At 44.0% G+C, this 26,174-nt stretch overlaps 1 protein-coding gene across 13 annotated transcripts in view; it reads right to left on the bottom strand.

The window, feature by feature from the left end:
• Window positions 1–355: 355 nt before the first annotated feature.
• Window positions 356–26,174, bottom strand: part of SEPTIN11 (septin 11) — a 90,785-nt gene continuing 64,966 nt past the window's right edge. For 2 of the 13 annotated variants that reach the window (XM_067736328.1, XM_067736320.1), the window contains exons 5-10: window positions 25,285–25,446; window positions 20,381–20,477; window positions 18,992–19,160; window positions 12,049–12,181; window positions 9,171–9,358; window positions 1,636–2,983 (exon numbers count right to left, since the gene is read on the bottom strand). In XM_067736328.1, the coding sequence (XP_067592429.1) occupies window positions 2,920–2,983; window positions 9,171–9,358; window positions 12,049–12,181; window positions 18,992–19,160; window positions 20,381–20,477; window positions 25,285–25,446 (813 nt within the window). In that variant the 3' untranslated portion in view covers window positions 1,636–2,919. Of the gene's footprint in view, window positions 518–575; window positions 1,175–1,635; window positions 5,712–9,170; window positions 9,359–12,048; window positions 12,182–18,991; window positions 19,161–20,380; window positions 20,478–25,284; window positions 25,447–26,174 lie in introns of those variants that run through there. The other 11 variants (XR_010943089.1, XR_010943091.1, XM_067736323.1 and 8 more) reach the window with 11 other exon arrangements.

Genomic DNA, 26,174 nt, shown 5'->3' with positions numbered 1-26,174 from the left:
TTTGTTTCCATGGTCCAGGACACAAAAACTGGACACAAGGTAAAGAAGAGCTTCGCAATAAATAAAAAGGCAGGGATGGGCCAGAAAGTTATTTTAAGGTACCTTTAAATATAAATTGAGTCCCAGAGGCAGAAAAGTCATCTACCTAACACTGGCACATTTTAAACATGATTAAGACTTGTAGGTCAAAATCCCAGTGACAGCACAGGGATTTTGTTGTTATATCTGAGATGAGGAGAGCATCTTAAACAGAATTCTGTGACTTAAAACTTCATTTAAATTTCCCCTTGAGCTTAAAATTGGCATAATTTTGATACCAAAACTAAGTTTGAATAACCAATACATAGAACAGAACTGGCTAAGTAGGAAAATTTTTTTTTTTCCAAAACAGAATCCCAAACCCCGAAAACTTAGATGAGGGGTGCAGGTAACAGAAAAAGAGTCAAATAAAACAACAATGGTTCCTGAATTTAAAGGAAGGATGCCCACTTCTCTCTCTCAAGAGGCAGACGGTCAGCTGAAAAATAAAAACATTGTATCAATAGAACACTCCAAATTAAAAAAATGCAGCCATCTTTGTTCATGCAATATCAAATGTTTAGAAAAAAAATCCCAAACTTCAAAACAACCCACAAAGCTAACAAAAGGAAGGAAAACTGTTGCCCCGATCTTATGACCTGATTGACGGTAGAGGGTCCTGATCGGGCTGTTCAGAATGTCACTCATGGGACAGAGGTCTGGAGTTAACATGAGATCAAGTCTGTGGACCCTCAGATTAGGGTCCATGCTGTCTTCAGTCCGTGAGTTCTTGTGTCAGCAGCTTCAAGAACATGACAGCTAAGCAAGAGGATCCCAACACAGGGCTACCTTGGGTTTTGGCCCAAGTTCTCTGTTTCACTCAATTTCCTTTTAAGTAGTAGTATTAGGTATTACTGTTTTTGGTGGTGATAAGTCACTTAAGTAACCACTATGGGCAGTGGTTTGTAAACAGACATTGACAAATACAAACAGCAGTGCAATATTTGACCCAGACTTTAAAAGAATAGGAGGCGATGGTGGAAATGAGGTAACTCTTCCCCAACACGTGTGAACAGACAGCTCCTGCTCTTCTAATGCTCTATGTCCATTAGGAGAGAGTAGGGCTTGTCAACAGGATGGTTACATAAAGAAGAAGCTACAGAAGAGAAAAAAGAAAGGTTCAGATTCAAATTTGATTCTTAAAAGGCTTAAAAAAAAAAAAAAGGAGCTTCTCTACAACAAACTGTGAAAGAACAGCAGTGTGTCAGTAAAGGGATGACTTCCTCAAGCCCAGCTGGGGGGGTGAGCTGCAGCACCAGCACCGGAGGCCGGGGAAGAAGAGGACGCCTCGGCTAGGGCAGTGGGGCGCTAGTCAGGGTGGAAGGGGATGGGAGTCAGGGAGAAAGGGTGGCAGAGACAGTAATATGACGTACAGGACATCACGTGGCAAGCATCTTGGAGGAGCTGGTGCTGCCCAGATGGTAGCATTTGAAGTCCAGACAAGGTAGGAAAACACGAGACTCTTTCATCCCTATTTCTTTTATCCAATATTATAAGCATGTGTACATTTGCATGTCAAACAGTCACTAAAAAGAACTCACAAAAGGGCACACAATGTTTGGGTAAAAATATATTTTCCCCCACTTTATGTCTTGGCACTAGTGATATATGCATAGATTACCTGTCCGCCACTCTCCTACCTTAACAGACACCAAATTACCAAGCAAGTTTGCTAAGTGATTACTTTCATACTTGAAAAAATGATATGCTTCACATTAATACAATTATTTTAGTTTTTTAAAAAAGACAAGTGTCTAACATGCAGTTTACATATATGACAATTCTGCATTAACACTGAAAGTAGATTACATAACAGTTTTAAAAACACATTGGTTATTTTCAAACAGCAAAATGACAATGATCTACAACTACAGTTTAAGGCATATCAGCATATTTTAAAATTAAGAAATAGACAAAGTTCTAATGCTGTTCACAGCTTAATCTTCAACTTATTTTAAAAATTCCCTTCATACCTACATACAATCTAGACTTTGTACGTCATCATTTCCCCTAAAGAGTCATCACACATGTATCCTGTCAATGGAACCGAGACTTCTGGAAGCTGAGACTTGACAACTTCAGACACTTGCAAATGGGAAAGCAAAGGGATCTGAATGGACAGTTTTGGTAGGACCACACAGAGACAGTATGACATGGGTTGGTAAGAGCTGAAAAACCCGATTCAACAGTTTGTATATGAAACATTTATGGATATGTCAAGAAAGTGAGGAAACCGAGTCTTTGTGAGGTGCACAAGATATGAAGTGTTACTGCTGGTGAGATCACAAAGCAGAGGAGGAAGGTGAGTAACCTGTGCCCAGCATTTTGTTAAATGTTCCCCTGGTTGAGGTGACCTTTCTGGACAAAACCTTGACCAATTAATAAAGAGCCTTAAGTTGGGAAAACATAGTCTCTAAACTGCCAGTAAATTCTCCTAAGTGCTTTTCCATCACATCCTACCGCACTTAACAACTGTTATGGGCATCTAAAGTCCAGAAGAAGCAAAAAGATGGTCATTATGGTTGAACAAAAGATGTGGGGAGAGGCCAGCAAGAGCTCACCAAAAAAAAAAAAAAAAAAAAAAGGTGCTCCCTGCCAGTAGTTAGCACAAGGGAAAGACCATTAAACCAAGATCACCAAAAATTTAGCAATCATAAAGGGAGCCTAGCATAAAAAAAAATTTTCCTCTTGCTTTTTCTCTAGTGGAAGGTAGTAGTTTCTCATTCTAACTTTACTTACACAGTCAGAACCAAGGACCCTCTGGGAATTCCCTGGCAGTCCAGTGGTTAGGACTTCACGCTCTCACTGCCGAGGACACAGGTTCAGTCCCTGGTCAGGGAACTAATATCCCACAAGCCGCGCGGTGCAGTCAAAAAACAAAAAACACCAAACCAAAACAAAAAACCTAGAAAAAAAAATGAAACACTAAAAACCAAAATAAAAAAAAACCAAACCAAGGACCCTCTAATATCCAATGACCCCACAATGCTGTGTAGAACAGACTGCGGTTAGTAATTTCTGACTTGCACACGGATATCAAGGAAAAGTCAAATCTCTGTGTTTCTTGTAAAAAAAGATATAAATGTGAGCCATTTAAAATATATTTAGGTTTTTTGTTTGTTTGTTTTTTAAAAAAACAAAGACTCCTCAAACCAATACCTCCCTACCCCCCTCCAGGGAAAAAAAAATCCATCTATCCCATTTGTTTCTCTAATTTTAAAAAGTCAAAAAGGTCTCAAAGGTTTTTTACTGCCGTACTTACATGCAAAGGCGAAAGCACATCCAATTAGATTTGAGGGTATCATTTATTCCGTGCAGAGCCAAGGACTACTGTGAAAAAAGGCACAGATACAGAAAGAAGAGAGGGCAGCAATAACAAACCAAACAGGGCCAGGGAGCAGGGGCAGAAAAAAGTTCAGAAGCAATGCATTTTTTAAAAAAGCTTTTATATGTTTTCTTTGACTTTTTATTCCCTGACTCTCCACATGATTTATTTTTCTGTGAAAAATTTAATGGGAAAAGAAAAATCAATCCAGTCAATCAACAATCTTGGAATCAAAAAGTCAGCTGGATGCCTTTCGTGGCTAGGCTCACTTTAAAAAGGCTTTAGTGATGCACGTAAAATGAAAATTTTAAAGTGATGCATTTTTAGAATTTAGAAGTGTATTTCCTGTTACAAGGCATGAAAATGCTCACACAAGCAATGGCTGGAACAAGCATACAACACAAGTGTTCAAGCTTCTGTCTGGTGCACAGCATCTGAGCAAACTCGGCCCATGGTTAGAATCAGCATGCTGCCTGATAGCCAGCTTCAGACTAGAATCATTAAAAAAGCAAAAGCAAAAACAAAAACATTGGTCCAGTAGCTCCTAAGCCTGTCTTTATATCACTGTTGCTGCTTCTGGTTTGCAGTTTGTATCCCAGCTTAGTTTCGGCTTCCATGAAACTGATTTCTTACTTTGCCTAATTAAGCCTAAATCAGTTCATGGACCACCATTCCTTCTGTCCCATAATAGTGTGGTTGAGGATAAAGAGAAGGGAAAAAAGTCTTCATTGGAATCAATTAGAGACTTATTAAAAAAAAAAAAAAGTGTGTGTAATCTATCCTATTTGATTAATGTATGATTAGTGAAGGCCAAAAGGAAAATGCAGAGGTGAAGTATCAGGTTCGTGAGAAATGTTATTCTTTCAAGTAAGAAACAGGAGACTACGGAGTTAGAGAGAAAGCTGCGAGTATCTTGTTATTAGAGGGGGAAAAAAATCAAGGAAATGAAAGGATAAGCCTCAAAAAGGAAAAGTACAGAAAAGAAATTAGATATGCCCTTTTCCATACAAATTTGGCATGTAGTCTATGTCCTGCCATATGGTTAAGTCCTAACCCTTGTCAATGGGGCACTGGGGCCTTAAACGCAAAGAGCAGGTAGAGCTAGTCTTCGTGAAGGAAAAGGTGAGGAAATTCCTTCAAGACAAGTGGATTTGAAACACCAGCTGTTCTATTCCATCATGCCTTTACTGCAAATATCAAAAAGAGACTATGCAAGGAAACTGGATGTGAAGCTGAATTTCTGCTTTCTTGACTTGTGGGTTTATATTATGTTCCTTCCCACTTCTACCTTAAGTTGACAAGGCCCCCTCAAACTTGTGCTGCAGATGATACAGTTTATAACAGATTTTCTATTTTAAATATTGCTGGAAAATTTCTCCTCATAATTATTGAAAACTGTTATTAGAAGCACTCGATACCCTGGAGTCAGTCATTAGGCCCTCCTCTCTCAGCCTACTGAGAGCAGATTTAGGTGTGTTTATGAAAAGACTGGATCTTGTAAGTAGTAGGCAGGTTGTGGAAAGCCCGTCATCCTTAGTAGAAGATTCTTCTACTAAACAAGGTTGTATGATCTGTGAGAGGGCCATGGTTGCCCTGATACAAGGGAACAGACTCATCATTTTCTTATTACAACCCCACTTGGCCAGGATTCGAGACACAGGGGTTCAGACACATTTTTAAAGCCATAAGAGGAGGCAGTCAGTCTGAACAGACCCACAACCCAGGCCAAATGATGTTATAGTAATAAAAAAACTCCACGCAAGGGTAAAAGTCAGGTAAAGCTTACCCACCGTTCTGCCTACATACAAAGCTACCTTGGTTCAGGGCAGGTGTGGAAAAGAGACAGAGGGAGTTCAGGGCCTTTTGCGTCATGGAGACGAATAATCAAGGAGAGCAAGTTGTCATGGCTATTCAGGTTTATAGTCAGCTGCTGAGGCGGTGAAAAGTTTTCCTGTCAGACGTACATGTAGCAATTTAGCCTCCTTCCCTTGGTCCAAAGCAACATAAAAGTAACAGAACAGGCATGCTTCCTGCTGCCACTCTGAACAGGCATAAAAGGCAAATGATTTGCTTTCCAGAAACAAAGTCCGGCTGCACATAGCTTTTGCTGTTATCCCCTTTTTCTATCATTTTCCGCCACCAAACAACATTCAGCAAAATGAGTTAATAGTTATATGGTGTCTGGGAAAGGGAAAAAAATAAAAATAAAACAAAATAAAAGGACACAGATGGCAGAGATACAATATTACTGCAAAAGCAGGTGAATGCGGACCATCCTTGGCTTGCCAGGCTTTATGTGAAGCTTGCACTGCAAGTTAAAAAACAAAACAAAAAAGTTAGAAATAATAATAAATTAAAAGAAGGAAAATTAGGAGTGCCAGCACCAGCATTTGGTGATGGTGAATGCTCATGCAATGATTATGAAATTGACAGAAATTAAAACCAAAAATCTGAGTAAGCTATTCTACATGACAAGCAAAAGCAAAATTTTAATATTGAATTAAAGAACACGTGGTTAGTTTCCATTTGCAGGTAATTCAGAATTCATGAGTGACTTCTTGAAACCACTACATGTTCTAGTGAAAGGATTTGCTGTTTGACTTTCATCTTCTCAGATAACACAAAACCATTATCTATTAGATTTGGGTATCACATCGGTACTGAATATACAATAAATGTCTTTCAACAATTAACTTGGATGGAGGACATGCTATTAAGCTACTTGGGAGGGAAAAAAAAAAAAAAGGACAATCATTATATGGTTACAGCTAAAGCAATGCCTGGAGCCTTCCCCCTCCTAGGTATAAAGCAATGCCAAGTCCAAGATTCACATGTCTAATTTGAGGCAAGTCCAAAACATGCAACTTCATTCCTTAGGAAGAATCAAAATATTATTTTAAAAAAGAAAAGATGAGTGGATGATTGTGTAAACTATAGTTATCAGATGCCAGGTACCGTTTTAAAATGATAGATTTTTAAAACTTTGTTTTTGGAATGGATTCATCTTAACCAACAAACTGCTGGCTGGCAACTGTGCAAAGTTTTCAGAAAGGATGAACACTGAACAACTACCAAACAACTTACCCTCAGGCACTCCCACCACTGAGGTGTAGCCGCAAACAAGGAAAGTGACTTGGTGGCCAGAGATGGCAGGAAGCGGGGGTCCAGCTAACGGCAGTGCCAGGGTTAGTTCTACCTTGTCTGCAATCTTAGGAAATGTTATATGCTCTCATGCCACTAACAGGTCAAGGAGAAGTACAAAGCCTTACCTACGTTAAAGAGGGAGCGTGTCATTAGAATAGAAAAAAACGGAATTTAAAACTATTAGAAAAACGAAGTGAAGCTCTGAGGTGGAAGCATGGCAGGTGAATCAATACGCATCTCTTTTTAAACTCTCTCCCTGGAGCAGCTCCTAAGCGACAAGTGTGATGACTCCAGCCTCTCCTCCAGCTACACGAGGAGGAAAGAGCCTCGCATTTATTTTCCAAGTACTGTTCTGGTTACCCTGACAACTGTCTGTCTGTGGTCCTCTCTAACCAAAACTCTCCACTGGCAGCAAGGGAAGTGATTTTTTTTTTTAAAAACTTTGACACTTCAGGCCTCCAACTGGCAACTGCTTTCACTGTTCAAATGGGAAAGTGTGGAAAAGCTTAAGAACGTAGAAGTTACCGAAAAGTACGCGCCCTCGTCAGGCACAAAATCTGGTGACTACTGCTCACCAAATTAAGTCTAATTCCATTAATAATAAATGAGAATGTATAAGTAAGGCTAAAATAGAATTCGCACACACTTCACATAATCGTGAAATGCATTATACACTGCTAAGGCCCAAGGCTGGGAAGAAAATAACCTAAAATGTTCTATAGGAAAAGGAAAACCTCCTTGCACGGAGAAGTCCGTTATTAGGTACTTTTTAAAGTGGAGGCACAATACTGGTCAGCTCTCGGAATTTTTATTGCTTAAAGGCACATCCAGTACACATGAAATATCCTTGGAACATTGCTGGTCTTCTATAAACATTTTAAGTTCTGAACCATGTACCTTTACGCACTTTAGTGCTTCAGGGTAAGAAAAACTCGACTTTGGGTTTCCTAAACCATGAGTCAGCAGCTTTTTCCTGTTTCATTCATGCCTATAGATGTGTGTACACACACACACACACACACACACACACACACACACACTCCACCTGTTTTTATCCTGGGTTAGTTTGGATCAACAAGGAATGATGCCAGATGGCTTTCGTTTTGTCTTCCCCGGAAGAGTCACTAATCTCTGAATCTGCATGGGGAACGTCACCATTAGTGACCGATGCCCTCCCAACATGTGTAGATACAAAGTGCTTTCTTGAACTGCATTATAATCTAGGCAGTTGTTACTCTCAGAATTAATCCAGCATAACTAAATTTTCGGCCCCTGGAATCCTTTGACCACGTGGGTCTGTACCAACCCCATTTAACTCACAGCTCACCTATACCAACTACTTTCTATTGCTTAGAAAATCTGCTGGCTCCCCTGCTCTCTTCATACATTTCCTGCTGGCTCAAAGCTTGGAAAGTCAAGGTCTGCAAAGCAGAATTTCAAACTTTCTCTGTACGTCACTGTAGCAGTGCATTTTGGTTTCTACCACAGGAAACGTAACAAGATTCCTCAGGGACAAGTCTGCACGTTCACTCAGATTAAGTGAACACCACTATCGAGCTCACTGCCCCGGGATAGGACTCGATTACTGTGCAGGCTCAGTCCTATCTGCCATATAGGTCTAAGAATGTAATTCCTTGCTTACTCCAGTACCAACATTTTTATTGTTTACTTAGTTGTCAGCCTTTGCCCTAGAACCTTAGCAATGGATGAAGAGCAGGAATCCTGAAACACGCCCTCAGAGGACCACACCTTAAACAGACAAAGCAGGGTGGCATCCATGGGCTCACCACCCAGCTAGCACTAAGGTTTTCTTCAAAGGTATCTTACCACTGTGCTTACTGTCAAACCAACAGTAATTGTCATAAAATGGCACCCTCTGGTCTTTCAGGTGATTTGATGTAAAGCTTCAAATCACAGCAGAATTTCAAGGAAGGCCCACATCTCCCACTGGATTCAGGCCGCTGCTATTGGGGTATCGTAGGAAGCGACAACTCAAAAGCAGAATCTGACCCTTTGGCACATTAAATCAAGGCCATATTTAAAAAAAATTCTGTGCGGGTACAGAATTGGTGTAGAATTGGTGGAGGTGTCTTAATGGGCATTTTGATCCCATTTTCACAATAAAACGATTCATCGTCTTGTGGAATTTAGAGGGAAAACTAGTGGCCACTAGTAGTTCTTCCAGATCTTTCATTTTGGGAACAAGACTTTCAACGACTGGCTTCTTAAGCCTTACAACAGAGAATAGAAAAATAATTCTAACAATCGTAATTTTAGGATGCCCTTTATCAAGAGCCATGAGGATTGTCTCCAGAGAGTAGTGAAGAGAAATGCACTGTCTTCTCGAGAGTCCTAGTGTTGGTGCAGAAGATACTACTGGAGATGACAGGTTACTCCAGTCCTGATTGCTTGATCGTGTGGTCAAGTTTTATAAATTAGTGTCTGTGTACCCTTTAGAAATACTTTAAAAACCTTTGTCGTCTCCCCTGCACTGTAGAGAAAATTCTTGCTTTTATCTTTCTGGTAATAGACCAGTTTCCAGTCTGTAAATGGGAAAAGTAGAGACATGCAAGAGGAATAAATTGTTAGAGGGCCCCGCTGCATGGGGGTGACACCCGCTTACTTTTTCTTATCCTTGTCTTTCTTGGTTTGCTGGGCCCCAGACTGCTGGGCCTGGGACTGTAGCAACTGAGCTGCCGCCTTCTTCTTCTGGAAATTGTTCACCTCCTCCTCGAGTTCCTTCTTCTTGTCTTCCACTTTCTTCTTCTCTTCTTGGTGTGTCCGCTTTAGGAGGTCGAACTTCTCGTGGAGCTGGAGAGAAGAAGAGGAAGACAAGCTTGGTGGAGGGAATGGTACGCTTACTGGCGTAAGGCTACCTGGATCCGTTCAGAAGCAGAACGTGTGTGTGCCGCTGCCCGTGCTTCAGTTACACGACTGAGGTACCGTCTGGTGCTGAGCCAGGCCGAGGTGGTGAAAAGCACCCCTTGGAGCCCTACACACTGTTGAAACTTGGACCCCTTAGCACTAAGGGGAACCTCTGTGCACTTTTTCTGATAATAAAATACGTGTTCATTGTAAAAAGCATAAAGAAGAAAATAAAAATTATCCATGCTCCTAATAAGAAACTCACCCTAGTGGTAAGAAAAGTTCTTTACTTCTAGTCCTTTTTTGAAAAGTATAATCTATATTTACTTAGAGACTTACACAGTGACTACAGATATATGTACCCATACTATTCAAATAAGAAGAGTATGTGGAGAAATTTCGGGCACTTGACAAACTGAATTTAGAAAATTATCACAATGCAGAAACAAAAACTGGAAGGGGGCTTCCCTGGTGGCACAGTGGTTAAGAAGCCACCTGCCAATGCAGGGGACACGGGTTCGAGCCCTGGTCCAGAAAGATCCCACATGCCGCGGAGCAACTAAGCCCGTGCGCCACAACTACTGAGCCTGCGCTCTAGAGCCCATGAGCCACAACTACTGAGCCCGCACGCCTAGAGCCCGTGCGCCACAAGTGAGCCTGCACTCTAGAGCCCGTGCTCCGCAACAAGAGAAGCCACTGCAAGGAGAAGCCCACACACCGCAACGAAGAGTAGCCCCTGCTAGCCACAACTAGAGAAAGCCCGCGCACAGCAACGAAGACCCAACGCAGCCAAAAATAAATAAATAAATTTATATTAAAAAAAAACTGGGAGGGAGGGAGGGGAAAATCCTTACTATTTAGATAATTCTAGAATTTTTACCTAGCATTCAACTTGATACTTAAAGCCAACAGCAAATAAGGCTCAACTTTCCTTTCTCTGCAGCAAAACTAGGGTGAGTACTTAGCTATTTAAATAACCTCTAAGTTTCTTATTATCTACCATCAAAGGCAAACCTATTTCTTGCTCTCATTGGGGTGACTGTTACAGCAGAAATCCATGGGGCCTGATTCCAATTGATGTTTGCTCAGATAAACTCTTATAAATTGTAATGTGCCTCAGTTTATCTTTTTTTTTTTTTTAATTTCTGGCCACGCTGCACAGCATGTGGGATCTTAGTTCCCTGATCAGGGATTGAACCCGTGCCCCCTTGCAGTGGAAGTGCGGATTCTTAACCACTGGACCACCAGGGAAGTCCCTCAGTTTATCTCTTAACAGGGTAAAATGAGTAATATTCATTGAGCTATATATCAGCTAAAGAATTAATTGGGTCATTTTAAAATCTGAAGAGAATTGACTTTTTAATTCTGAACTCTGCTAAAACTGTATCTTATTATAATGAAAATATTACTTAAAATGAGATCAAATTACTACTCATCATAATGTAAAATAATCTGTACATCTGAAAATACTCATTGTTATTTCATTTTATAATATTCTATGCACACGTTTAGCCGTGTATTTAGGGTATTACATATTACATATTACAAGAAACAAATATAAGTAAAAAGGATGCATTTACATTTAATCAAGTGACCTTAAAAGTTTCCACACTTCATTAATCTAATGGCAACTAAATTAAGTTCTTGGTTTAATTTAAATAATGGGTACCTTATAATGAAATATACATTCATCTGTGCAGTTTTAGGCAGATTTTGTGTGCTTAAAATATTTTAAAGTGATAATTTGTGTGTCTCTGTGCTTAATTATTAGAAACAACTTTGTTCCATATCAAAAGTGATACACCGGGCTTCCCTGGTGGCGTAGTGGTTGAGAGTCCGCCTGCCGACGCAGGGGACACGGGTTCGTGCCCAGGTCTGGGAGGATCCCACATGCCGCGGAGCGGCTGGGCCCGTGAGCCATGGCCACTGAGCCTGCGCATCCCGAGCCTGTGCTCTGCAACGGGAGAGGCCACAGCAGTGAGAGACCCGTGTACCGCAAAAAAAAAAAAAAAAAAGTGATACACCAAAAACTATACTTTGTGTTTCAAGAAACTTCTCAAAATAAAACTTAAATAATCAATAAACACTTCTTTAGAAATAAAAAAGGAATCCAAGGTAACCTCTAGGATGCAGCTACCCTGGGCTGGGCGCGGGGAACTAGAGTCAGCGGGACACTGGAGCCAGGGGTGTGCATCCCAGAGGGAAGTCAGAGCACAGACATGGCGGACGGAGCCCGTCCCCCATCAGACAGGGGCGAAGGGCCCTCCACTGTTTAGCTCACTGAGTTGACTGGTAGACTGAGACAATAATGGTCCCAGAATTGCAAATCTTATGTTTCGTCACTTGTAAATTGATGAAATATGGAGTTTCAAGGAATGTGGGATCAGGTCTGGAAACCTAAGTTCTAGCTTTAGTCTTGGCTTTGCTACTAACTAGGTATGTGACTGCATAAATAACTTAAGCTTTACGACACTCAGTGTTACCATCTGTGAAATGGGGATAAGACTGGCTGCCCTGCTCTTCGTACCAGGTTAGTTAGGCCCCTCGTGTGACAGAACATATGTAGCAAGTGCTTAAAGCAGCACGAAGGCCTGTCTTGTCTGTATCTCCCCCGGATGCAAGGACAGGTGGCTTACCTCTTTCTCTGCCTCCTTAAGTTCAGCTTCTTTCTCCTTCACTCTCATGACAAACATCTGTCTCATTTCTTCTTCTTTCTTCTGAAGTTCTCCCAGAAATTCATTCCTTTTTGCTTCGTATGTCTCCTGAAGACTATTCAAAAGCCACAAACCAAGGACAGTGTCATGGAGTTGCATGATAAGAAATTTCAGTCCAGACAATTCCTACCCAGCCACTTCCTCAAAATAAATAAGGCTGCCAACTCACCAGGTTCAAGGACACACAAAATGGCATCATCTTTCTTTTTAGTTATGTGGCGATCAGAAAGACAAGCACATCAGGAACCAGAGATGCGGCCGTAAGTACAGTGTAGCACTAATGGGATGTCTCTTACTGGCCAAGCTGTATGCTACAGGCATTCACACAGGGGAAGCCTGGGCTGGCCAGAATCTCCCAGTTCAGTACCACGTAGATACAGAAGACGTGATTTAGAATTTTAGAAGATGGAGGGGGTGTAGAGAGAGAAATGCATCGGCACTGGAGCCAGACAGATCCACCAGGGTTGGTTTGGGGTTCACAGCAATTTACTGACTGATCTTCGGAAGGGCACGGCCTCTCAGCCTCAGTGTTCTCTGAATATAGTGCCTTCCGGGGCCCATGATTTCGGGAGGTAAATGTGGGCAGAGCGAGTAAAGCATTTGAGACAACATCGGTGCTTAATAAATGTTACCCCCGCACTCGTCTTCCTCCAGCCCCCAATTTAGAAAACAGACTCAGTGAACCATCTAAAGAGACAATAGTGTATCTCAAGGTATTACAGAAAATTGCTGCTCTTCAAGTGGTATTAACAATTGTAAATAGAGCAGGGAGGAGTTTGATTTTTATTTTAAACCTTATCCTCCCCCTGACTGTCTACAGAACTTGGGGCCCAATATTTTAAAGCAAAGGCCATCACTCAGTTTTACCTCCAAGTCAGAAGAGCTATATTTACAGAAAAATCACCTTTGGTAACACAACTTAGAAAAAAAACAGACACCCACACCCACACTTACACAAACAGAGATACATTTGCCGGTAATTGCTATCTCTCTCTCTCCCTTGCAGTTTCCCTAGAACAAGGGTTGTTACAGTTACACAAGTCTGCAGCAGGATTATCCACTTTTACCCAGGGACCAAATTCATCCAAAGTGCTGATTCCAAAATGAAGAGCGCCTGTGGGTGAGCCCAGGCTCCATGAAGAGCCACCCCAGCATTCACACTTGTCCATGTAGAAGGAGAAGGACATTCAGGTGGTGGAGGGGCGTGTGCATGTGGATATACGTTTATACAGAGCAGCATACTTACAAAATGCATTAATTAGGATTGTTTATACTTCTATAATCAATGCTCTTATTGGTTGCTGAACAATCAGTTCTCCTGCCCTCAAGAGTGTCAACACTGCCTGGGTAATGGACAATCACGAGTTTGGAGTTTCTGGAGGTATATTTGGCTTTCACATTATCTTAGGAGACAAAAGCAAGTTTGGCCGACATTAGTGTTGGCTAATATTAATAGCAATATTTGGACTTGAAATTTAAGCTATAGAGAAATGCACGGATAATGAAACTATAAAATAATTCATGAGTTTGATTTTGCTTGTTAGCTTCTAATAAACTCTTTATCACTATCATTTGTGTCAGAATGGCCAAAGGCAGAAGATGACTTGTCCCTGCTATGAAATTTTTGGGGAACCCAGTTTTTGTTGATTTTAAGATAATGAATCCATCTTCCTCTTCTTTCTTAACAAGCAGTGGAACACCTAGTAGAGAAACACTACCAAGAAACATGACCCAAAGTGTGTTCCAGAGATCGCTAGTTTCAAGAAATCTTCAAAAGTGGGGTTCCCAAGCCAAAAGAACAAAAGGAAAATGCAATGTGTGACCTCCCTTTAGGAGAGCCACAGCGCACGGTGGCTCCCAAGACCTGCAGCACGTCAGGGTCGCCTGGGCGTGTTTTACTGGACTTTTCTGAGCACAGTTTCCTAACTCCACTCCTGGAGATGCTGACGCAGGATGTCAGGCGACGGCAAAAGTAATCTGTATTTTTAAAACGCTTCCAGGTGACTTGATGTAACTAGTCTGCCAACCACTGCTTGTCTTAAGTGCTCTGAAAAGTCCCTCAATTAAAAAAAAAAAAAAAACCTGTTTAAGTTGATTCACTTAGAACCAAATTTGTTTAACTGTGGAAACTTCTGTTAAGTGACCCACAGAGAGAAGGTCCTTTGGGTAGTGCTACTGGAATTCTGAGACCCCTCAGCGTGACTCGACCTGATCCAGTCCCAACCACAACCTAGCTTAGGCTCCAGTTTCTGGAGATCCATTTTCAAACTATGGGTCATGACCCAATCAAGGGTTTTAACCAGTATGTTAAAAGAAAAAGTTTAGAGAACAGGATAGAAGAAACCAGAATGCAGTGCAAACTCTAAGAGCAGGTATCGCTTCACGATATGTGTATATTGGATCACGATGTAGAACACATGTGATAGTGAAGGTTGCAGCCCAAAGCTGGAAAGCGCATGTTCTAGAGAAAGGTTAAGGAGCAATGTTGCCACCAGATGCCAGATGGCCTCAACACATGCTGCTTATTAGATGGCTGCATCCGGGGATAGGAACCAGCTTTGCAACTCTGACACTGGAACGCATAAGCAACGTATGAGAAAGAAATCATAAACCCCCCACTCCAAGGAGTGACCTGCAGTAGGTGTCTTAGCAAGGCAGTCACAGATCCTACTCCCTGGGCACCTGCAGAAATCCACATGTGAGTGAGAGACACCAGACACCCTCCCCTATGCTTCCAGTCAGTGAAAACCAGTCCAGAAGGAACTGCATCTATAGTACCCGCTCAGATACCTAAAGTGATGATCCCTTTTGCAATTTCTAGCTCTTCCAACTTAATTTTTAATTGTAGTTATTAACACCCTTTTCCAAGTGAGAAGTGAACAATTTTTTCAGGAGGGTTTGGGCTGGTTTGAGGCTTTTATCTTCTCATTCTCTTCTAACAGCTTTTGGGAGGGGCAGGCTTTGCTCATGGAGGTCAAGGGAAGGGAAAATGAGCACTGACACTCCAGTTCATCGTGCACTCCGGTAATTCACGTAGCACAGCTGTCTCCCTGTTACGTCTCCCGGACCACCCAGTGGGGGGCAGGCCAGAGCACCGCACGCCACCGGGGTTTACGGAGGAACTTACGCACGCAAATGTGTTATCCTTACAACGGCGCAGTGAGGTAGCTATTATTATCACCTCCCATTTTATACATGGAGAAACTCGGACACAGAGGGGCTTCCTAACCTGTGCAGGTCACACAGTGAAGAAGTGACAGAGCCGGGATTTTCAGCTGGGCCACCTAGCTCAGGTGGGAGCCCCACCTCCCAAGGCTGGGGAAGTGAGGCCTCCATGCTCCTAAAAATGAATGGTCTCATGGGCCTGAAACCTTTGTGATTTCTTGAGAGAGGGGAGTAAAGGAGCACTTTTTGTGACCTGACAGGCAGAGTCAAGGAGAAGGTGGTGCTTTGAGGTGAGGATGGAGTGTTAGGAAGAGGGCGGTGGCATCTCAGGAGACAAGCAGCAGCGACAAGACCCATCCCCGCCCCCATCTTCCCCCAATGCCAGCCGGAAAGGGGCCAGGGTCTGGGGGACCTGGGTCCAGCGAAGGCATGGGCACTCCGGCTGGGGTGAGGCATGAGCTCTGAGGCTGCAGGGCAGCAGGTGGGAAAGATGCGCACAAGAAAAAGCAGGTTGACGCCTGGACATATACACGTGTAGGGACAGAGAGAAAGACTCTACCGCAAGACAAGAGAGACACAGGCAGGTTGAAGGAAAGCACCAGGGACAGGTTCAGCTTTTGTGCCCGGGACGGACTTCCAAGGCTTAAATGCGGCCTGTTCCTGTGCTCGCCCAGCTTCTGGTTTGGTTTCACACGGTGTCATATATTCAGGGGAGCTCCCACTTAACGGGCCTCGGCTGTAGAGGCCACTCTCTGCTTTATAAACACATGGTATAAACACAAGTGGCACCCAGAGGGCAAGTGGTGGACACAGGGTGCCCAGAGGGGAGGACGAACTTCCCTGTACACCCGTGAAGGGATCCTCTATCTACTTTGAGAATATAAAAGCCTTGAGTCCTCCACTGATAACTCCTCCAAGCTCACCCTAAATTCACAGGGAAAAAAAAAGTCTTCTATGAGCATCCAGGCATGACGACTTTGAAATGGGAAATCCCTTAAATTAACTGTGGCTTTTGCTTTTCCTTAACTGTGTCATCATTCACGCAGGTCCCCTCCTGTACCCTCAGTGTCAGGCTCACAGGAAGTGCTGGGGAGGCTGGAAACTCCTCCAAGGGAGAGGCTGGGCCCTTTGTAAAGCAGTGGTTTCCAAGGAGAGGAAGACCAAGTTTATTTCACCTTGCTATCTGCCAAGACATGTGACTCAAAGCCAACTTTCATGTTCCAAATGATCCTGCCTACACCAAGAGGGCCACCTGAGGTTGACTGAGTGGGTTTCTAAGAGGAGAAACTATTTCCAGGGTTCCCAGAAACTGAGACGAGTGTTTATTTTTAGAAGGTCTACTTTTCTCTGTTTCTTATTTTCTTATACAGGGAAAAGAGTAAAGGCCTTGGTTTTATATATATATTTATATATAACATATTTACATTTACAAAATATATTTTATATAAAATATATTTCCCTCCTTTTCATCCTCAGAAAGGAACCCTCAGGCCAGTAGAAAAGGAACCAAATGGGGAGGGGGATACGTGTGAATAAAGCACATTCTCTGCAAGTCAGGCCTCAGTGACGTCCACCACGGGTCCTGAAGCCCCTGGGGTCCTTGCAGGACAGGCTGGACCCACCCAGCAACCCTCCTCCTGGCGGCAGCTACCCTGGCCTTGCAGGAGAAACTGTAACTCAAACGCAGAGACACGGGCAGCAGCAGGAAATCCTCACCAGCCCTGGTTCCCGGGAACCAGGAACCCCAGTTGGTCGAGATGGTGGAAGGTTAGTGAAGGGGCCTGCATCACAGACTCCAAATTCGAGAGCTGAAAAAAACACAGCTGTGCTGAATGGGTCTTAACATTTGGGGAGGTAAATTACCTCTCACAGACTTAAGAAACAGTCACATGCATTCTAACTTCTGCAGGCAGCTCAGGGCTCCAAGAGATGATCTAGGCCAGGGGCTGGCCAATTACAGCCCGAGGGCAAGCTCTGGCCCTGCCAGTTTTCGTAAATACGTTTGTATTGGAACACAGCCACTCCTGTTCCTTCACGTTAGGGTCTCTGGCTGCTTTCACACTACAAGGGTGGGGTTGAGTCACTGGGACAGAGACTATATGGTCCACAGAGCCTAGAGCATTTCCTCTGTGGCACATTCTGGAAAAAGTTCTCCTACTAGATCTGACTGTCCCCTGATCTAGCCCAGCTCCTCGTTTTACAGATGAAGAACCTGAGGCCCAGACAGGTTAAGGAGTTGGGTAGTAGCAGGGTTAAGACTTGAACCCACACTGCTGCCCCTTCACCCTTCAACATCGCCTGGGTTTGAACAAGGGCGGAGGGCACATGGGTTCCATTTTTACTGTGGTTCCTTTCGTTTCATCTCTATGCATGGGTGAAAAAAAAAAAAAAAACTCTATGAAAAAATAAAGATAGTCTCTGCCACACAAAAACCATTTTCCTCAGAGATTGTGTAGGGGCTATTTTTTGGTCAATGCATTTCAAAGTTCAATCCCCTAAACTTGTGTATACAAAAGGGCGTCCTCTACCCAGCCTCAGAAAGCACATTTCACGTGAATGAAGAGGGCCAATTTTACAAGCCCCTAGAGCAGGACTAAATGATGCAAACTTAGCTAGAAGCTAACTTTTTGGTTAGAAGCCCTCTGTCTGGGGTCTCCATTTGTTCTCACCAAATACATTCCACAGGAACACTTCACTGGGAGACCAGTCCAGACTTCACCAAACTAAAGAGATTCCAAGAAAATAACCTCCCTGCCGCTGCAATGGCAGCTCAGATCCAGCGGAGGGAGTCCACTGGCACTGCACACAGGCTGCCTCAGGCACCGTGGCCAGCCGCTCCTAGACATTTGAGTGGGAGTCCAGGCCAGCCACAAAAGAGGAGGAAAACAGTCTTCTCCAAGGAGCCGTGGCCCCCGATCAGTACAGGCGCCAAGCACAGACACACCTCACATCACCTCAATTCAGATCCCCGTGAAGCAATCCTGTCCTGTACCAGGTGGCGGCAAACCTTCCTCTGACCGTTCACCAAGCCTGGAGTGGCCCCGGCACTCTGCCCCCACCAACCCTTCCCCACCACTGGGCTCTAACAGGGCCTGGCCCTTGCAGGGCCACTAATTCTACATTAACTTCGATATTCTCCCCTTCACGTTTTGCCTCTTCCTCTCAGTCCATCAGCGGTGTGGGAAAATACATAGCAAATGTTCTGTAAGTTGTTGCCTTCAGTACTCATTCGTGTTGTTAGAATTGTACTGGTTCACTGGAACCTAGTAAGAGCACGTCAGAAAGTAGGAGACATGGCAAGTTAAACCTATTTGGCAAAAATGAACGGGACAAACTGTAGTGGGCATCCACACCTTTGTAAATGCCTGGACCAGGTTCTGTGCCTCTGTGAGTATAACAGTTAAGAACAGAGGTTCAAAACTCAGACCTGTCACTTCCTCCTTGGGCAGGCTGTTTACACGTGCAGTGCCTTCATTTCCTCATCTGTAAAATGAGGATGCAATAATGACATCAGCTACATCGGGTACTCTAGATGATACAAATAAAGCGGTTATCGCAACGCCTGGCGATCCGTGCTACGAATCTGCCCCCCCCAGGTCCCTCCACCACCCATATCTCAATCCAACGAGCATTTCTGTGATGCGCCAGCACGCCACTCACACCGCTGCCTGGGGGGCCTGACTGCCAGGTGCCCACATACCTGAAGGGCTTGCTGTCAGGGTCGGTGTCCTTGAACCCCATCTCTTCGAGCTTACAGCGCCGATACAGCTCATAATGGCGGGTGTGAGTCTGTTCTCGCAAGTCTTCCATGTTCACACGGATCAGCATCTCCCGAAGTTTCACAAAATCACAGTGGTTTTCATTCTCAACTGCAGGAGATGGGGAAGAGAGCGGGGAGGGCTCTCAGCAGCGATGTCATGAAAATCTGAAGTGATCTTTCTAAGACGTAGTTACCATTGCCCCTGAAATCTCGGAGGCCTCAAGGTCACCGGAAGATCCTTCACTGGATCCTCCTTACACCCCTACAGAGACAGGATTTCTGACAGCAGGGACCATGATTGATGATGAGGGTGGCTGCTGAGGGCGGGGCACCGTGGGAGGAGCTTTGCCAATACTGTCTTGACTCTTGGTAGCAGTTCTGCCTAGCAGGATTCCCAGATGCAGAGCGTGGCTTTGATGAGCAGGTTGACCTCCCAGACAGAGGCAGCAGAGTCTATATTCAGACCCCGTCACCTCTGGCTCCAAAGCCAGGCCGATTTCTACCCCTCCGTGCTGTCGGGACCTGTACAAGGCAGTGTTTATGTATCATCTCCTTTAATTTTATCAACAACACTATAAAGCAAGTTTTTCTATTGTAGAGAATTTGGGAAGATTGATAAAAACCATAATTTTCCTACATATCTCAAAGGTACTGTGCTTTCTCATGTCTCACAGATTTATTGCCTTTACTCAGAACAAAGGAAACGGAGGACTGATATATCATAAGCCAATGAGGGAACTTTCTGCAGCCACCCTGCTTAATCCATAGCATTGGACGTCCCTCCTTCACAACACACAAGGGTTGGTAATAGAATCTGAGACCTTGCCCATCAAAGTGACATAGGAAATGTCTTCAGGTTAGAGATTGTGGTCATGTCCCACAACAATTATAGGTCCCTTGTTCTCAGATATTTACTGAGAAGACAATTTCCAAAAAAAAAAAAAACCAAGAAGACAATTTTTCCAGAGATAATGGAGAAACAAGTATCCTCTTGTTCGCAAGAAGCTTTCTGCAGCTTTTCTTATTCTTTGCTGATGAAGAACTCATTCAAACACCCAGGGAAGATCTCTCTTCCAGCAGGAATTTATACGAAATTCCCCACACAACCCAGCATTCTTGGGGGGCTGCCTCATCGGCACTAGGGCTCTGCAACCACTTCTCTCCATTGCTTCCCAGCCTCCCTGCTTCTTTCTGGCCTCCACGACTGCCAGGTGTAAAACCCTGCCACCCCCTTCCACCTGCCCACGTCAAGGACCCGCCCAAACCCCGCGGGGACAGCCACCCTGGGGGTGACACACGAGGAAGCCCTTCCCCGCGATGCGCACGTACCCTGCACCACACCCCAGGGGTACTGCCTGGCCTTTGCCATCTTGTTGCCAATCTTCACCTCCTCGGTGCTGCCGACCACTGCGAAAGGGAGGTGGACCTGCCAGCAACACAGGACAGAGAGCGGTTATCCTCCCCGTGCTGCAAACACGTGCTCTCCTCCGCTTCCACACGCCCCCTCCCCCCGCAGGCCTCTGCTCAGGGCAAGAGAAAAGGGCGAGGGAGGGCAGAAGAGCGAGGGGCTCAACAGTTCAGTGGGATTGGGCTTCGTGTATCCGAGCCCCCCTACAACCAGATGCCAAGTATCTGACATGAGCTGGACTCAGGGGGAAACTAGGAGTCTTTGCGATTCTATGGTAAGCGTGCGATGTCCACTGCCTGAGACTAGCCACTGGTCTATGTGGTTATTGAGCACTTGAAAGGAGGCTTGTAAAACGAAGAAAATTTAAATTTTATTTACTTTTAATTAAGTTACATTTAAAGGGAAGCAGTGTGAAATATTTTTCCATTAATTATCACTTTATTGTTTTGGTAGGACTGCATTTCACTTTGCTTCAAACTCAGATCTTCTTAAAAAAAAGAACCAGTTTTGCTAACGTAGATGCAAACATGAAGGAAAATTACCTTGTTGGTACTTACTTCACATTGAAAAACTTTTAAATATGTTAGCAGTAAGTTAGGTATGCGTCCAAGTTGGGATGTATGTAATTATAAACTATACATTGGGGGAATTCCCTGGCAGTCCAGTGGTTAGAACTCGACACTCACTGCCAGCGACTGGATTAAATCCCTGGCTGGGGAACTAAGATCCCACAAGTCACCTGGTGCGACAAAAAAAGAACACACACACACACACACACAGAGGACCTCAAAGCCCTGCTATGGAAACATCTCATTAATAATTTTTATATTGGTTACATGTTGAAATGATATTTTTGATATACTGGGTTAAATAAGGTCTTAAAATTAATTTTATGTTTCTTTTTACTTTTTAAAAATGTGGCTACTGGGACTTCCCTGGTGGCGCAGCGGTTGAGCTGCCTGCCAATGCAGGGGACACGGGTTCGAGCCCTGGTCTGGGAAGACCCCACATGCCGCGGAGCGACTGGGCCCGTGAGCCATGGCCGCTGAGCCTGCGTGTCCGGAGCCTGTGCTCCGCAACGGGAGAGGCCGCGGTAGTGAGAAGCCCGCGCACCGCGATGAAGAGTGGACCCGCTCGCCGCAACTAGAGGAAGCCCTCGCACAGAAACGAAGACCCAACACAGCCAAAAATAAATAAATAAATAAATAAATTTATTTATTTAAAAAAAAATATGGCTACTGGAAAATTTAAATTACTCGTGTGGCTCGTATTTCTACTGAACAGCACTGCTTTAGACAGTTGATCATTGCACAAAATTCAAGTCAAATATACTTTAGCTCCACTTACTGGCTCAAGCCTTGCACCCCGACTTACCTTGAGCAGAGCTACTATTCCAGACAACTGGCTGTGCCACGTTGGTTTATTTGGTAACTATGGCTACATTCCGGGGAGAAAACAGTAATTCTATCTTTCTCCTATTAGCACATGAGAATAACATCTGAAATGGCTGCTCTGAGAATTATTATTTAGGGCTCCCTGACCCAGTGCTCTTCCACTACAGATACACTGAGGCAGACAAGAGTGTTTTAAAGCCAGATCCTCTCCCAGAGCTTGGCAAAATCCTCAGCCCGGGCCGCCCAACTGGTATTTGGTCTGGCGCTCCAGATACTTATATTTTCTAGTTCATCTCACACTCTGTAGGAAGGAAAGAAAACACGTTCTCTTTTTCAGCATCTGGAACTGAAATGTGGTTCCCTGGAGCTGAGGGGTAATAGGACCCTTCCAGCTCACGTTCTGCTGTGCCGACCCAGGGAACTGCCCCCTCCGCTCGACCTGAGTGACGAAAGCAACCGCCAATGAAATCTGCTTTCCACTTATCATATGGGATTTCATCACCAGGAACTGCCTGCAAGGAAGACCCTAGAAGAAAATTCCTTGCTAAAGAGCACAATGAATTTGGGGATATCAGTTCTGTGAATCTGATAAAGAGAGAAAAGGAGCAAAGATTCATGGGTATTTTCTTTCCAAGAAATTTAACACAAATTTAGTTTCATGGCCATGCAAAATTATTTAAAAGGACAGGAAGGGATATACAGAGAAAAATTGGATGGTATTCATTCATGTTACTTCCTGAATCCCACTGACCCCAAATGGCAGTCCTACAGCCGAATAAACACGTGCCGTCCCAGCCTGAGCTTTTAGTGGTGCTATAACCAAGTACGCTCCTCCGCCTGGGTCCGTGGGACTGGTGTGAACATTAAATGTGGAGCCTGGAGCAGTGCCCGATGCATAGTAATAAGTGCTCCATAAATGTCAAAATGTCAGGCACTACTATTACCACCAAGTTCTCAGTACCCAGAACCAGAGAATTTTAGGGGTGGAGCCTATGTAGGAATTCCCTCCATGGTAGCTCTTCTGAGTGAGTTGAAGCAGAATCTGTTGCCCACCAACTACCTGTGATGAAGGCACCACGAGTTAAACGTGCACTTCACTGGGCCCAAAGCCCGCAATGCTCTTTTGCCCTCTGGTTTTGGTTCTACCTTTTAAGTGAGTCTAGTCGCTCTCCCCTATGATTACCTTCCTTTCGCATGCCCTCATGGCCATTTCCCAGGAAGAATCTGCTCTCCAGTTCCTTCCAAGGATTCCAGACCCTTTACTATCCTGGACACAGGAGCACGACAGCCAGAGGGGGTCACATGACTCAGTGTGACCAGACTAGGACAGAGCCGAGCTGGTCTATCTCTGCATTAATGAGATTCCTGAATTTTATTTATTTAAAAAAAATTTTTTTTTAATTTATTTTTGGCTGCTTTGGGCCTTCGTTGCTGTGCACGGGCTTTCTATAGTTGCAGTGAGAACGGGCTACTTTTTGTTACAGTGCGCGGGATTCTCGTTGCGGTAGCTTCTCTTATTGCGGAGCCTGGGCTCTAGGCACGCAGGCTTCAGTAGTCATGGCACGCAGGCTCTAGAGCGCAGGCTCAGCAGTTGTGGTGCAGCGGCCTAGTTGCTCCGCGGCATGTGGGATCTTCCCGGACCAGGGCTCAAACCCGTGTCCCCTGCATTGGCAGGCAGATTCTTAACCACTGGGCTACCAGAGACGCCCCGTAAAATTTTAAATTCAACAATTTCCCAGAGAAGGGGAAAGTTACATTCCCTTCCAAAGCCCTAATCATGTCGGGAGTGATTTATGGGAAAAGTTCCTCCTTAAATGATAACAGCCATATCTAGAAAAGTCCGTATGCTGAATGGAAGAAGGAAGAAGCAGTTTTGTGGAATTAGTCTGGTCTCCTAATTACGATGGCAAACAGCAACGAGACTGGGACCAGGTGGACTGGGTCAGAATCCCAGTGCTGCTCTTAACTGGAAGGCTTTGACCAAGTCATTTAATTCTCCAGACAAGCTTCAGTATGACTTTCTTTATATAAAATGTCCAGAACAGGCAAACCTACAGAGACAAGGAGGTAGCTTAGTGGTTGCCAGTGTTTGATGGTTAGAGGGCTGACATCTAAAAGGTATACGGTTTCCTCCTGGGGTGATGAAAATGTTCTAAAATGGATTGCGGCAATAGTTGCACAATTCTGTGAATACGCTAAAAACCACTGAATTGTATACTTTAAATGGGTGTCATACAGTATATCAATTATATCTCAACAAAGCTGTTAATTAAAAGAGTGCCTTTAGGGCTTCCCTGGTGGCGCAGCGGTTGAGAGTCCGCCTGCCGATGAGGGGGACACGGGTTCGTGCCCCGGTCCGGGAAGATCCCACATGCCGCGGAGCGGCTGGGCCCGTGAGCCATGGCCGCTGAGCCTGCACGTCTGGAGCCTGTGCTCCGCAACAGGAGAGGCCACAACAGTGAGAGGCCTGCGTACCGGGGAAAAAAAAAAAAAGAGCACCTTTAGTGCCTTTAATAATGACTTGATTAGACACTTGTCATGATCAGATCTGAGGAAAGTAAAACATACCTCAACGGACCACAAATTAAAAAATCTAGACTGACTTCCGCTGCCACCAGCACACTTCTGAATCAATTTCGAGCACGTATTCAGGGAAGGCCAAGCTATTTAACAGCTTCTAATTACATTCCATTGAAAACTAACCTGCAGTTTTAAGAATTCCAAACACGCTCAGTGGGCATCAACTATGTGTGAAGAATGCTGCTTCTTCTACAGAAGTCGGGCATTCCCAACTGAAGAAAGATGGGTACAGTTACGTGACACAGAGGTGAGCCATGGCTACGAGACACACAGGAGCAGTGGGAAAGACTTGGGTATCGACTAGCAGGACGGAGTGTCATCAGGAGAGATTATATCACAGGCACACCTAGATTGCTGAAGCTTTCATCATTTATCTCCTGACCATTCCTCCCTGTGATGTGGAAATTCTACCCTCCACTGCCAGTTTACCTCATGATTCAGGAACGGGTGGGGAATGCAGAAAGGAGAAAAAGGCAGGAACCAATCACAGAAGCAAAAGAGAGGCAGGTGGATATATTTCTGCTGACACTGGCAGAAGCAAGCAGAGAGCTAGTTCCTCTAAGCTGCGTTGTGTGAAATGGTGCTGGGCTGGCATTCCCTTCCCACAAGATTTGCTGTGGAAATCATAACTGTTAGAGCAGGAAGGAGATCTGAGATCTTGTCTAACTCTCCCATTTGACAGATGGACAAACTGAGGAGTAGGGTGATTAAATGACTTGATACAGTGGCAGAGCTGGACCCCACTGAGTATGTTAGATGCTAGTCCAATGTTCTAGCCACTGCACAATGCTGCTACTAAGAAAAGCTTTCAAGAAAATCACTGGTTGGTCCTTTCTTACTTGAGGACTTACACTCATCGTTGCATTAATTTCTGCCACCGTTTCTTCGTCTGTGGGGAACTGATATATCTGGACTCCATTGCTGACTAGTTCACTCATGATCTTACTCTTGAATTTGTGCAATTCGTTCTTGGCAATGGTGTCAGCTTTTGCAATTATTGGAATGATGTTCACCTATAAACCAAACACATCCATTTTTATACGATTCCAACGTAAGAAAAATAGACAAATGAATAAAATACAGAAAACAAAGCAGCAGAAATTGTAAGACTTCCCTTAGAAATAGAGATGATATTAAATATTGGACTTTTTACCTAGATGCAAAATTAAGAAGATATGGAATAATCTTTTAGTTCCATCTCTGAACATTTTTACTCGCTCCCATCTGGCACTGAAAGAAAGCATCCTCGTAATTTCCTCTTCTATGCCACCTCATTCTTCTTTACGGTGTAAAAGGAAGTGTTACTCTATGACAAAGAGCGGTAACAAAGAAGCCTATTCTTTGAGTAACCACTCCTTTTTGACTCCTCCCAGCTACTTTAGGAGTTTGATTTTTGCATGTTTCTAACAGTCTAATACCAAGATTTTCATTAGTTAGAATAGTGGAATATTCAGCTCTATGCAGGACAGCATCCTTTCTTTCTTCTGATGACTTGAGAACTGCTGGAAGCAGAGAACCTAAGTATTAACCGAAACAAAATTGATTTCACCTACTTTTAAATTTTTCAAAATCACACCAACTAATTCTCTTGAAAATCAGCTTCTATCACATTACTTCTTTGTGCCAGAATGAGACCTAGTGCCAAAAGACAAGGCTCACTTTCAGAGCATCAGATACAAAGACCAGGTGAGAACTCTGACGTTTGACAACACTGGCAGAAAGCCCAGAACGAGGGCCAAGG

This window comes from Pseudorca crassidens, chromosome 4, assembly GCF_039906515.1.
Source record: "Pseudorca crassidens isolate mPseCra1 chromosome 4, mPseCra1.hap1, whole genome shotgun sequence".
Classification (NCBI taxonomy): Eukaryota; Metazoa; Chordata; class Mammalia; order Artiodactyla; family Delphinidae; genus Pseudorca; species Pseudorca crassidens.
The sequence above is the reverse complement of the archived record's forward strand: the minus strand, read 5'-3'. Positions and strand labels throughout refer to the sequence as shown.